At 48.0% G+C, this 12,470-nt stretch overlaps 1 protein-coding gene across 3 annotated transcripts in view; it reads left to right on the top strand.

Annotated features, from left to right (window-relative positions):
• KSR2 (kinase suppressor of ras 2) overlaps positions 1-12,470 on the top strand; it is a 438,490-nt gene that overhangs the window by 365,951 nt on the left and 60,069 nt on the right. For all 3 annotated transcript variants that reach the window (XM_027566717.1, XM_027566715.1, XM_027566716.1), the window contains exons 11-14: positions 3,682-3,723; positions 4,391-4,463; positions 7,359-7,407; positions 9,249-9,616. In XM_027566717.1, coding sequence (XP_027422518.1) covers positions 3,682-3,723; positions 4,391-4,463; positions 7,359-7,407; positions 9,249-9,616 — 532 coding nt within the window. The remainder of the gene's footprint in view (positions 1-3,681; positions 3,724-4,390; positions 4,464-7,358; positions 7,408-9,248; positions 9,617-12,470) is intronic.

Here is a 12,470-nt window from a genome sequence, read left to right as displayed (position 1 = left end):
TGGCCCTGCATCTGTCCAACCTCCGCTTCCGTTGTCACATCTCCTCCTCTGATCCTCTGAGTTGGATCCTCCTGCCTCCCTCTCATAAGGACCCTTGTGATTATACTCAAGGTTCACCCAGAGAATCCAGAATAATCCTCTCATCTCAGGATCCTCAACTTAACATATGCAGAGTCCCCTTGGTCATGTGAGGTAACATATTCCTGGGTTCCTAAGACTAGGATGTGGCCGTCTTGGGAATGGAGTTGGGGGAGAAGGGCCTTGTTCTGCCTGTCACAGTCTCTGCCCTCATTGAGTTTATAGCTTAGTGGAAGAGACAGGTGTTAGTCTAGCAAACAGACACACGAAAATAGGATTATAAATTGTGGTGAGTGCTGTGAGGAGAGAACAGTGCTATGAGCAAAGTCAAGAGGCTGAAACGTCAGAGGCAGCTTAAGGCAGGAGGGAGGTTGTTCAGGCAGACAGAGGGGAGCACATGTAAAGGCCCTGTTACCAGAAAGAGCTGGAAACATGTGACTGATGGCTCAGAGTGCCCATAACCAAGGCACCAGGCAAGGTTCAGAGCTGCAGGGCTGAGGCCTGGTGGGGCCTTGCAGGGAATTGCATGGTTTAGGCAGGGGATGATTTGATCTTTCCACCTTCCTTCTAGATCCTTTCTTTCAGATGGCCACTGAGGCTGCTCTCTGAGGAGTCCATAGGGAGGGAATGTGGCCTTGAGAGTGGAAGAGCCTTGAAAGTGGCCTGTTTGTCTCTCTGACCTCTGGTCACCTGCAACCTCTCAGTTCCCGAACTGTCTTTGGTACCAGACAGCCAGGAGCCACTCAGAGTCATCAGCTGCCTCTCTGACCTGCTTCTCTCTGGTGTCTGTCATCAGCAAGATCAGGCGGGGCTCACAGCACCCTTCCCCTCCTCCTCTGCCCAAGACTCTCTCCCTGTCAGTCATCAGGAACGAGTTGTCCTCAGGCCACGGAAGGGTCCTGGCAGGAGTTGGAGGCTGTGTGTGGAGGCATTTGCCGGGCGTCCCATTGCTGGACCCCTGTCCCTTCTCAGAGTGACACCCATTCTGCATCACCAGCCCCGCCTCTTTAAAAGAATGTTTAACTGCCAGCTAACCTTTTCTGCAGACACTGAATCCCCAGTTCCAGTTCGGGAGGAAAGAGATAAGCTAAGTCTCTTGAGAATCCCAGGTAGTTTTTCTTTTTAAATTTTAGTCCTTGTTGACTAATAAAATGTCCAAATGCAAAAAAAAAAAAAACAAACACCTAAGTTATCTAATGGGAAAAGGGTCCCTGATATCATGGAGGTCAGATTTCTTTTAAAGCTGTGTTCTGTAACCTTGAATGAGTTGCTGCCCAAACTGGGTACTTTGTTTTCCAGAATCAAAAAATGCATCCATTTGGGTTCCAGCTAGCTAAGATATTTGGGGGATTGCTGTGCTAAAAGAGACTTGAGTAATTCAACAAACATGAGCAGTTCACTGACTGGGTGCAAGGCTCCAAGCCAGGTGCTTGGATCCTGAATACCAGAAGTTGCTGTCCATTCTGGGATGGGGGTAAGCTTTATAAACCAGTTCCACCCTCAGGGCCAGCTCATGACTGAGTTGTTTGAAACTCTGTCTATGAATTATAAAGCATTCTGTCTGTTAGTTAAGAGAACTTAGAAAGATACCAGCTTATGCGTTGCCGTTAACCCTGATTCTGCATCATCCCTGAGCTCTCATCTCATGTAATGATGAGCCCAATGTAGGAGAGATTATTATTGGTCCCCATTACACATATCTGGAAACTGAGACTTGGAGAGAGATGCCCAAACTTTCACAGGCAATCAAAGGAGGAACACGGATTCAACCCTACAGGATCGGCTTCTGGACTCCAGGTTTGGAGCCACTGTACTGATTTCTTGGTGAGCCAGCTTGTCCCTGAATGGATAAAACTGTTTCTGGAAGTGTATCCACCAGCTCAGACTCATATCTGAGCCCATCCCTGCTCACTGCCTTTACTTGAGGATATAAAACTCTGTGTGACTTGTCCCCTGCCCCTGTCCCCTTGTCCCCTGCCCTGCCCTCTTGGCCCCCGATCCAGGTTCTCCACCCCACTGGAGCAGTGATAACACTGGAAACCTTGGGGATGTCCAGAACAACTGGCCTCCAGTACACAGACGGAAAGTAAAATGAATTCTAGGAAAATCAGCAGTGAATCTGAGGAATTTTCTTTTATATTATCTTTCTTTAGATACAGAAATTAATTTGTGCCTTTGCTAGGCAGAATAATGGTCTGATCCTGGGTCCTGTGAATATGTTACTTTACACAGCTAAAGGAACTTTGCAGCTGTTACTGAATTAAGGATCTTGAAGTGGAAAGATTACCCTGGATTGTCTGGGTGGATTCTAAACACAGTCATGAGGATCTTTTATAAGAGGGAGACAAGGCGATCAAAGACAGTAGAAGTTGACGTCAGGATGGAAGCAGCGACTGGGGTGATGAGGGCGTGAGCCAAGAAATGGAGGTAGATTCTCCAGCTGGAAAAGGCAAGGAGAAAATTCTCCTTTGGAGCCTCTAGAAGGAACAAGCCGCCTATGACTGTTTTCAGGCTTCTGACCTTCAGAACTCTATGAGGATAAATTTGTGTTAAACCATCTAATTTATGATAATTTGTTACAGCAGCAACAAACTCCGGCAGCCCCAAAGAAAACCAATACAATGCTCAGTGCAGAAACTTAGAAAAACATGGGAAACACATAGAGGAAACACATAGACCACCTTCATCCAGTGCTCCTGGCCCCATCCCCATCTGGCAGTCCCAAATCTGATCTCTGTTTCTGTGAGTTTGATTTTGTTTTTTAGATTCTGCATATAAGTGAGATTGTACTGTTTATCTTCCCCATCGGATTTATTTTACTTAGCATGGTACCCTCGAGGCCCATCCCTTTTGTCACAAACAGCATTTATCACGGCTGAATAGTATTCAATTGTGTATGTATGTATGTGTGTGTGTGTGTGTATACACACACATGTTTTCTTTATCCATTTGTCTATCGATGGACACTTAGGTTATTTCCATAACTTTGGATGCTGATTTCTTTTCCTTCAGATACATACCCAGAAGTGCGATTGCTGGATCATCTGGTAGTTCTAATTTTTACTTTTTTAGGAGCCGCCCACTGTTTTCCACAGTGGGTGCACCAATTTACATTCCCACTAAGGGTGCACAAGGGTTTCCTTTCCTTTACATCTTTACCAATATTTGTCATTTTCTTGTCTTTTTTGATAATAGGCATCCTAACTGTGAGGTGATACGTTATTGTGGTCATAAAGGATTTTCTTAAGCCACTATAATCACTCTGCCAGAAGGGAGAAAATTAATGTGTTAGATTGTGGGTTTAGAGGCTTTTTCTGTCTACGTGTGTGTCTTTATGCATTTAACAAAGATGAGATGGTGCTCAGGATGGCTCTCCAAGGTGGGGTCCTCTGTCTTTAGGGAGTTTCAATGGGAGGGTTGGCTTGAATGTTTCTGGATTCTTTACACATGTTCTCAGTCCCTTAGAATTCGGGGTGTCTGCAGAAGTCTGGAAACTGTCAGGGGTGGGCAGAGGACCACAGGGTGGCTACAGGAGCCCCATTTGTTACCTGAAGGGCCAGCTCTGGGGCGGCACTCACTGTGGTATTTTCTTTCTTTTGCAAGCGTCCCACTACTACAAATACAGGCAGCAGTTCATCTTCCCAGGTGAGTTTCCTGTGAGCTCAGTTTCTTCCAAGCGAGCCCACTGAGGCATGGCAGCTGCTGTGAGGGAACAGCAGCGAGTGTTGCCGGGGTAGATGAGCCCAAAGAGGATCAGGTGGAACCACCCAGACAACAGGCTAGCGACTGGCTGTGGAGGCGGAGGGTAAAAAGGATGGGGAGTCCAAGGACTCAGTGGCACCAATGAGGTCCCAAAGCACAAATGGAAAGGCCTGAGTGGGTGGTCTGCAGTGCAAGGATGGGCAAGGGTGGGGAGAGGTCCAGAACCCCATGGTGGGGGAGAGATGGTCAAAGGGGCTGTAATCGGGCATGGGAGACATGAAACCAAGAGGCCTCATCATCCCAAAGGGGACTCAGGAGTGAGGAGAACCCAGAGATGATGCTTCAGTGAGTGCTTCAGGCCAGAGGCTTGAGGGCTCCGGCAGCCCCATAGGTGCCGATGGGGAGTTTTGTTCAGGATGTCATCTTGACTGCTCATGCATCTCAGCAGGTAAATTCAAGTGGCCAGGGAAAGAAGAGAGGGAATTGGGCAGCCAGGGACTCCTGATCTGTTGAGAAGTTTCCAGCCGCCGGCATCTCCCAGGAATCAGGCTTTTGAGGGAGCTCGTGGACCCCTTGTCTGGTTTCTGACTGTCCAATCTTTGGCTCTCAGATGTGGTGCCGGTGCCGGAGACGCCGACGCGGGCACCCCAGGTCATCCTGCACCCAGTGACCTCAAATCCAATGTAAGTGGGACAGAGACCTCTCCCCCTGCCCTGGCCTTTCAGTTTGCTCAGGATCCCTGTCTTCTTTCTTCCTCTTCCTGGAATTGATGGGGTGGGAGGCAGGGTTGATGGGAAAGCCTGAGGGGGCCATAGAGACAAGGGAATAACTTGGGCAAAGAGAGGAGAGAATATGACAGCCCAGGCCGAGATGGACAGTGCTAGTCCCCCTGAGCCACTTCTGCCTTGTGTCTCTGGTCTTGCCAATCAAGTGTGACTTCCAGGGGCCAGACCATTTCCTTCAGATCCCCAGACCCTCCTGTGATCAGAAAGACAACTTCCCCCAGGCAATAGCTAAACCTTAATGGAAGGGCAGGTATTCTACATCATTATCCCCTGTTTAAAAAGGAAAATTTAGGTTTTATACTAGAGATCAGTAACTTACAGCCAATCGGACAGACCCATGTTTTTGTAAATAAAGTTTTATTGGAACACAGCCATGCCCATTTATTCACAACATGCTATCTATGGCAGCATTCGGACTACAACAACAGAGATAGTCGTTCCAATAGAGACCGCTGTGTGGCCAGCAGACTCTAAAATATTTACTATCTGGCCCAGCAAATTTGCCAATCCCTGGTTTCTAACATTACAAAAATAAAACAAGCTTATTTTGTGAAATTTAAACTATTCTATAAAAAAAGAAAAAGAATAATTTATAATTGCACCACTCTTAGAAGTATGCTCTATTCATATTTTACATACTTGTGATCTAAACTGTGCAATTTCCATCCTGCTCTGTTTATCCCTTAATGCTATAACATCATATTTTTCTTACTATTCCAGACTCTTCATACACATTGATTTTAAAATACCATATTGATGTAGAATGATTTCCTTAACCGTTTCTCCACTGCTGGATCTTACATCTTCCCATATTTCACTGTTATAAACAGTTCTGCAGTGAACATCTTTGTGTGTGATGTCTTTAGCATCCTTAGGATACAAGCCCTCTTTCTAGGCACTCTATTGCCCATGCAGCCAAAGTGAAATCACTTGCCATAACTTCTTTGGTTGTGACCCAAGTCCAGGGCATGCTAAAGACCCAACTTCGGTTTGACATCTTTTCAAACTCACATTTTTGCCTACCTGGTTTTTCTTCCGGCTCCCGCAGCTGCTCCATCCTTTCTGACCCATGTTACCCACTTTGTTAAAGACCCAAATGGTACATTTGCCGGGGGGATGTTGTGCTGACATCTAGCTCCAGATCGTTTCTCTGCAGCACATAAACCAATTCCACAATTTGTGCAAGATGAACTCCAGGTTATTAACTGAGAGTCAGGGAGTGCCAGTGAAAAACGAAGTCAATAAGTGCCCACGATCTGCTTAAATGTGCGTGGAGTGATGGGAACTGACTCTTTGCAGCAGGGAAATCATTTAATAGCCCTGGCTGCTGTAATCACGCCTGATGCAAGCCGAGGAGGGCAGCCCGTTCTGTTGGGCGTGAGGAGGGACTCCAGCTGCATTGTTCCATCTCCCCCGGGGCATCAGATTTCCAGCGTGTGGTTTCTGCCTTTCGAAGCTGTACTGTAAATTATTGGTTAATAGGACGGCAAATGCTACTTCTTTCTTCTTCTTTGAGCTCTTACAATCTTTCAGACTCCCTCTCACCAGGAGTCTCTCCAGCAAGTGGATTGACCCTGTCTGCAGGGTTGGTAGCTTCCTGGTGCGGTCTGAAGGTCAGAATAGGGGAGCCCCCCTCAAATAAGGAGATGGGTTGGGAGAATCTGCTAAGCTTCCACTGGAGAAATAGGAAGAGGCCATGGTGGCCATTGTGATCCTTTTCTCCCACCAGTTCCAGTTCACTCCGGAAATATCCTCTACCTTAAAAACCCACTCCCCCCACCAAATTCTTTAACACACACTGTGCGTTGCATTTCCCTCACGTATCCTGTGCTCCAGCACGCCCACACATCCCCTGCATGTGCACCCAACTCACATGCACACAGAACAAACCCCTGCACAGAGCACATCCCATGATACCCACACAGTCCTCAGTGGACACTTAGCACTCACGGTGTGTGTGCCCCCAGCTCCCATACCCTACTTGTTCCCGTACTCAGAACACAACTGCAGCTCAGGAGCTCAAGAATGCATGGGATACACACACGCATGCACACACTCGCACAAACACCTGTGTCTTCCAGTCCAATACAATCTGTCTCCTCCTCATTCTCACCCACATATCTCCACTGAACGTGATTGGCAAGGTCCAATTCAAAACACTGCGAACTTTCAAATTCATCCAGTAATCCTCTCTCTTAGGCATTTCCATCACCATCCATTTATTCAGTTCATACCTAACTTTTGACCCTTGTTACTCATAGCCTTTCTGCACTAGTAATATAAATATTCCTTAAGGTCAGGAAGCCATGTCAGTCTCAATGCTGTATCCCTCTAAGGGTCTGGCACTGTTCCTGACTCTTAATTCTAATCAAATGGGTGAATGAATGAATGAGCAAAAACAGCCCAAGAATCCTTCCAAAAGATTCAGAACTGTAGAGATCTGATTAATCCTTTCCTAAGGAACACCTAGAGCTCTGCGGATCCTGCCTGCCATCCATGGCATTTTATAAGGAATTTATAAGGCCAATTTATACAGAAATTGCTAGATTAGGGGAAACCAACAGAGAAAAATGAGCCCTGAGCAGACCAGAAAGTCCATTTAAAACAGTGTCCTTGCGCACCTCTCCTTGGTGGCAAGGTTATGGATTATTTTAGACACAAGCAGTGAAGGGAAATTGGAGAAAAAGGCTTAATGGAGAACTTCACATTTTAAGATGTTTCATACATGGATCAAGTCAATGCATGCACCCATCATTTCACCCAAGGGTCACGTTTATTTTTCTTTCTTTAAAGCTTGGAAGGAAATCCATTACTTCAAATTGAAGTGGAGCCAACCTCGGAGGTGAGAACCAGAGAGCGATGAAGCAAATGAAGCAGCTTTTTCCGGGGGCTGCCTACTTGGCAAAGGCGATTGATGTCTTTGATGACGCAGAGGGCTTGGGGTGGACTGGGGTACAGTGCCCTGCTTGATGGATGTTCTAACTCCAGGACGACTAATGAGCGAGGGGCCCCTCTTGGCGCCAAGCCTAATGGGCCGTTAACATGGTGTGCATCACGGAAAAGCTAGTTGTGCAGAAGTTGGCAAGTGATCTGCATTCTTAGTTGGAAATTCAGCTCAGGGCCAGTGAGTACCAGGGGGGATGTGCCCCAATACTCTCTGAAGAATATGTGAGAGGAGGGGACGAGGGCCTCAGGGTCTCTGGCTTAGTAGGGTGTTAAGAATGTTCTGGGGCCTCTTCCCAGCTGCCAGAACTCCTAGAGGAATAAACGAAGTCTTTGGGGTGAGAACTAGAGCCCTGACTCCTCGGCTCTGCTGGTCTGTCCTGAACTGAAGGGAATAGAGTCAGGGTACCCAGAACAAATCATGTCCTTTTCTAGAATGATCGCAGTAGCTGGAAAGTGACCCTCAAAGAAGCCATATTTCCCATGTCATTTCTCCTGAACATGCCTTTGGGAGTAGCTTGCTCAGGTTTGGGGTTTAGAGAGACTGCACCCAGCCAAGGGGCCTCCTCCGGCCGTCTTGTCAGGCTCCAAGCCCCTGAAAATCACCACCACCTCCTCCTCCAGTACCACCCACACTGGGCTCAGGCCACTGCTGCTTGCCTATTCCAGCTGAAGAAGGCAAGGGACCAGGCCCCCTAGCCTTAGGTGCCCCCAGACACCACGCAGGGAAGGCGGATCCTTAGGCCTGGAGTTTCTCACTGTTGCAGTGGTCACGTCTAAGTGTGCCTGAGTCATGTGGATATGCAGTGAAAATGCAGAGTCCTGGATCTGGCCTGCTGATTTTCTGATTCAGAAAATCTGGCTGGGGTCCAGGAGTCTGTATTTTTTTTCAGCCATCCTGGAAGCTGTTTCATACAGGCAGTCAGGTCTGTGCAAAGAACTCAACAGATCTTTGCCTCACGGAAAACCTCGCACCACCCCCAGGGGCAGATGTCATTAGCCCCACTTTATGATGAGTCAAGGAAGGCCCAGAGAAGTGAAGCACCTTGCCCAAGGTCACACAGCAGCCAGATTCCAGCTCATCCGGTCTGACTGTTAAGCCCATTCTTTCAACCTCTCACTCTTGTATCTCCTGCCCTCCCAGCTGCACAGGAACCCCGGGCCTCCGGCCTATGCCGAGTAGCTCTGACATCTCCTGGTTTCTGCCTCATGAATTCAAATTCCTCCGAGGGAGCGAAGGCCCTCCCTGTTGAGGACTGTCACATGTTATATGAAGGTGTATAGGGTGTCTGTATTTCAGCCTGTTGTCTTTCTTACTCCCACATAAATAACCAGACAAGTCAGAACATCATGGTCTAGTAGAAGGGCATTGAATATTAGGAGTCGAGAGACCTGATTCTTAACCCTTGCTCTGCCTGGCGGCCTGACCAGAGCTAGGCACTTCCCTCAGGAACCAACCATCCCTGTCTGCTGGTTTCCCAAGTGTGAGACTATCTGTCCCCAAACGGGCAAAGTCCTGGGAAACCAGGATAGGTGGTCCCTGCCCCCCAGCATTTCCTATCTCTGAGCTTCAGTTTGATGATTTCCCTTTCAGCCCCTTCACTTCAGCACAATGATAGACAGAACGTACCTGGGCAATTAGAGAGAGACACGTGTGCACCAGCCAACAATACACAGTGGGGACCTGGCGGGCAGGCGGGATGCTGATGGGAACTGACCCCTCTCCCGCTCTGGCTGTAGAATGAGGAGGGCCACGACGAGGCCGAGGAGTCGGAGGACGACTTTGAGGAGATGAACCTGTCCCTCCTCTCGGCCCGGAGCTTCCCACGCAAGGCCAGCCAGACCAGCATCTTCCTCCAGGAGTGGGACATCCCCTTCGAGCAGCTGGAAATCGGCGAGCTCATCGGGAAGGGCCGCTTCGGGCAGGTGTACCACGGCCGCTGGCATGGCGAGGTGGCCATCCGGCTAATTGACATTGAGAGGGACAACGAGGACCAGCTCAAGGCCTTCAAGCGGGAGGTGATGGCCTACAGGCAGACGCGGCACGAGAACGTGGTGCTGTTCATGGGCGCCTGCATGAGCCCGCCCCACCTGGCCATCATCACCAGGTCAGTCCTGCCCGGGTTCCCCACCAGGAATACTCCCACCAGGAATATTTGGGAATATTCATTCCCAAAGCTCTGCTTCTGGCAGTGTTGAGCAGCGGGGGTTCTGGTAGATTCAACATTCTGGTGAATAGAGAGTCTGGCTTTACCAATCACAACATCTGTGGTTTGAAGCTTTGAGATTCCAGAAAATGCTATTCGTGCTGTAACTCTGGCTGAGAAGTGCTCTGGAGAGAGCTCCCCGTGGGAAGTCAGAAAAGCTGGTATTGAACCCCCTTGTGCTCCACATTTGTGAAAAAGCATCTTTGAGACTCACTTTCTCCAAATGTAATTGAATGGATTAGACTAACTCAGGTGTCAGCAAGCTTTTCCTGTAAAGGACCCAATAGTGTTTTTGGCCTTGCAGGCCATAAGGTTTCTGCAGCAACAGCTCATCTCTGCTACTGTAGTGTGAAAGCAACCTCAGATAAATGATAAGTGGATGTCTGTGGCTGTGTGCCAATAAAGCTTTATTAACACGACCAGGCAATGGGCTGGGTTTGACCTACAGACCCTAGTTTGTTGAACCCGGATCAACATTCTGATGACTTAGTCTGACTTTCATTAAAACAGCAGAGCACATTTGTAGGGCTCCACCATTGTTGTTTTAAATATTCAGGATCCATAGTCTATAGCTGCACAAAAGGGATGGTGAACAGAGAAGTGACATTAGGAACATATCAGATGTTGGGAACTTTTTTGGACTTGCTGTCTCTAACCTCATGCAGTGATGTAGACTCAGTTGAGCAGTTGTGGAACAATCTTTTGATGTGTTTTTAAGCTGAGGCCTTTGCTCTCCTATCACTTAGGACTAGCCACAGCATCAGTGTTCTTGGTGTGGACTGTGATGCCAGGGGTCCATTAGGAATCTTTTCTTTCTTAATCTCAATACAAGCAATAAGATCCCAAGTACACAAGCCTTGCATCTTGGCAAGTGCTGTGGTGGGAGCTGTGGGCTCAGGGAAGATCTGGTATGTCTTTGATCTATTCCCTTGTGATCCATACAAACCCTCTTTGAGTCCATTTGTAAGACCTGGGTGATGGGTAGAAGCTGTGTTATCATCTGTCACCATTGATTATGCAGCTGGTGGGTTGACTTGAACTTGTGTGTCAAATGCTAAGTGTTTGCAAAGGATTAGAGATCTAAGGATGGCCCTTCAACCCTTCTTTAAACCAAGGTAGAAATTGGCAGCTCTCACTTCTACACAGGACCAGAAGTGGCTTTCAGATAATCAGCTCAGATCATATTCGGGGGCTGAGCTGCTCTGAGTAGAGGACTGGATCAGTAAGCTTTTCTGAGTAACGAACACCCCCAAACTTTGCAGTTTCTCGCTAGTCTGCACACAATTCTTCTGGGCTAAGCCAGGCTCAGTGGCTGGGGTCTTGGATGTGTCTGTGGTCCACTGGCAGGTCAGATTGAGGGCTGGTCAGTCTCGAATGCCCTCACTCACATGTCTGATGGTTGGACACATGTCTGATGGTTGGACACATGTCTGATGGTTGACAGATTGTCAGCTGGGGTGCCTCAGTTCTTCTGCACGTGGCCTCTCACCCACAAAAGGCCAGCTTGGGCTCCTTTCCATGGTGGTCTTGGAGTTCCAAGTGCAGCAAGACAGCAAGAGGTCAAGCCCTGATGGACAGAGGCATTCTCATCTCTGTCTGTGTTGCACTGGCTGATGTCCAGTGGCCACAGCAAGTCACATGGCCAACCTCCATCCAAGGTGTGGAGAACAGACTCTACCTCTGGCTGGGAGGATTTGGAATGCCATTGTTGTAAGAATGTTCATGCCGCGAGAGGGCCAGTGTGTGGTTGTTTTTCCCATCTACCACTGCCAGCAAGCCCCTTAGCTCCCTTTTCTTTCTCCTTTCTGGTATGTATCATCTATATTAGCAGGCTGTCTGCAGCCCTTTACTTGGGGTACACAAGTCTGATTAGAAGATGGTCTTCCCCACCACCACTGGTTTCTGTCCCTGTTCCCACCAGTCTGTCATCCCAGTTCCTTCTCTCTGATCAGCTCCTCACCTTCTGGCCTACTAAACCCCTCTTTTTCAAATCCCCAGATTAGAAATTCAAAATCCATCATCTATTCTCCTGTGCCTGGACCCTCTAAGGACCTCCTGGCCTCTGACTTTTTCCAGGGGTAACAGTGGAACCCACTTACCCACGCCTCCTCCCCTCTTCCCCAAGGGCAGGCTAATTGGAAATGGATGGATGCAGTTAGCAGCCTTCCTTGAAAAAAAGAGTGGGCTATTATGAAAATGTGTCACTCCCCCTGCAAGCCAGCTGCATTGGCGGCCCCTTTTCTATTATATACAGAATCCTGAGTCCCCCTCCCCAAGCACCATAACTGCCTGCAGATTTCACAAATAGCACAGCCTTTTCCTGGCACCACGATAAAGACTCCACAGCTTTGGGACATATAATTGGTCTCTGAAGTGTTTTGGTATTTTGTTTGAAGAAGCCAGATGAGCCCCAAAGAAGTGGCATTTATTCCATATTATTGTGTCATTATGTGTTTATCTGAGGGAGGGGCCAGGTGCCCTCTTCATTCCCGTTCAACACCGTCCACTTGTTGGCCACCAGGTTTCTTATCTGAACGTTCAGTTTGAAACCAAATATTTGAGTAATTTGATTAATCACTTGCATTCGTGCAATTGGCTGGCAGAGGTTGATGGTTGGATGCGAGCCAACCAACTGGAACAGCTTCTGGACCCTGGATTTATTTTACAGGGAACATAAAACCAGATAATCACCTGGCATATTCTGGATAAATTCACAATGGCATGTTCTAGCCAATTACTTAGTAATTATCATTGA

The sequence above is a fragment of the Bos indicus x Bos taurus genome, chromosome 17 (assembly GCF_003369695.1).
Source record: "Bos indicus x Bos taurus breed Angus x Brahman F1 hybrid chromosome 17, Bos_hybrid_MaternalHap_v2.0, whole genome shotgun sequence".
Taxonomy (NCBI): Eukaryota; Metazoa; Chordata; class Mammalia; order Artiodactyla; family Bovidae; genus Bos; species Bos indicus x Bos taurus.
The sequence above is the reverse complement of the archived record's forward strand: the minus strand, read 5'-3'. Positions and strand labels throughout refer to the sequence as shown.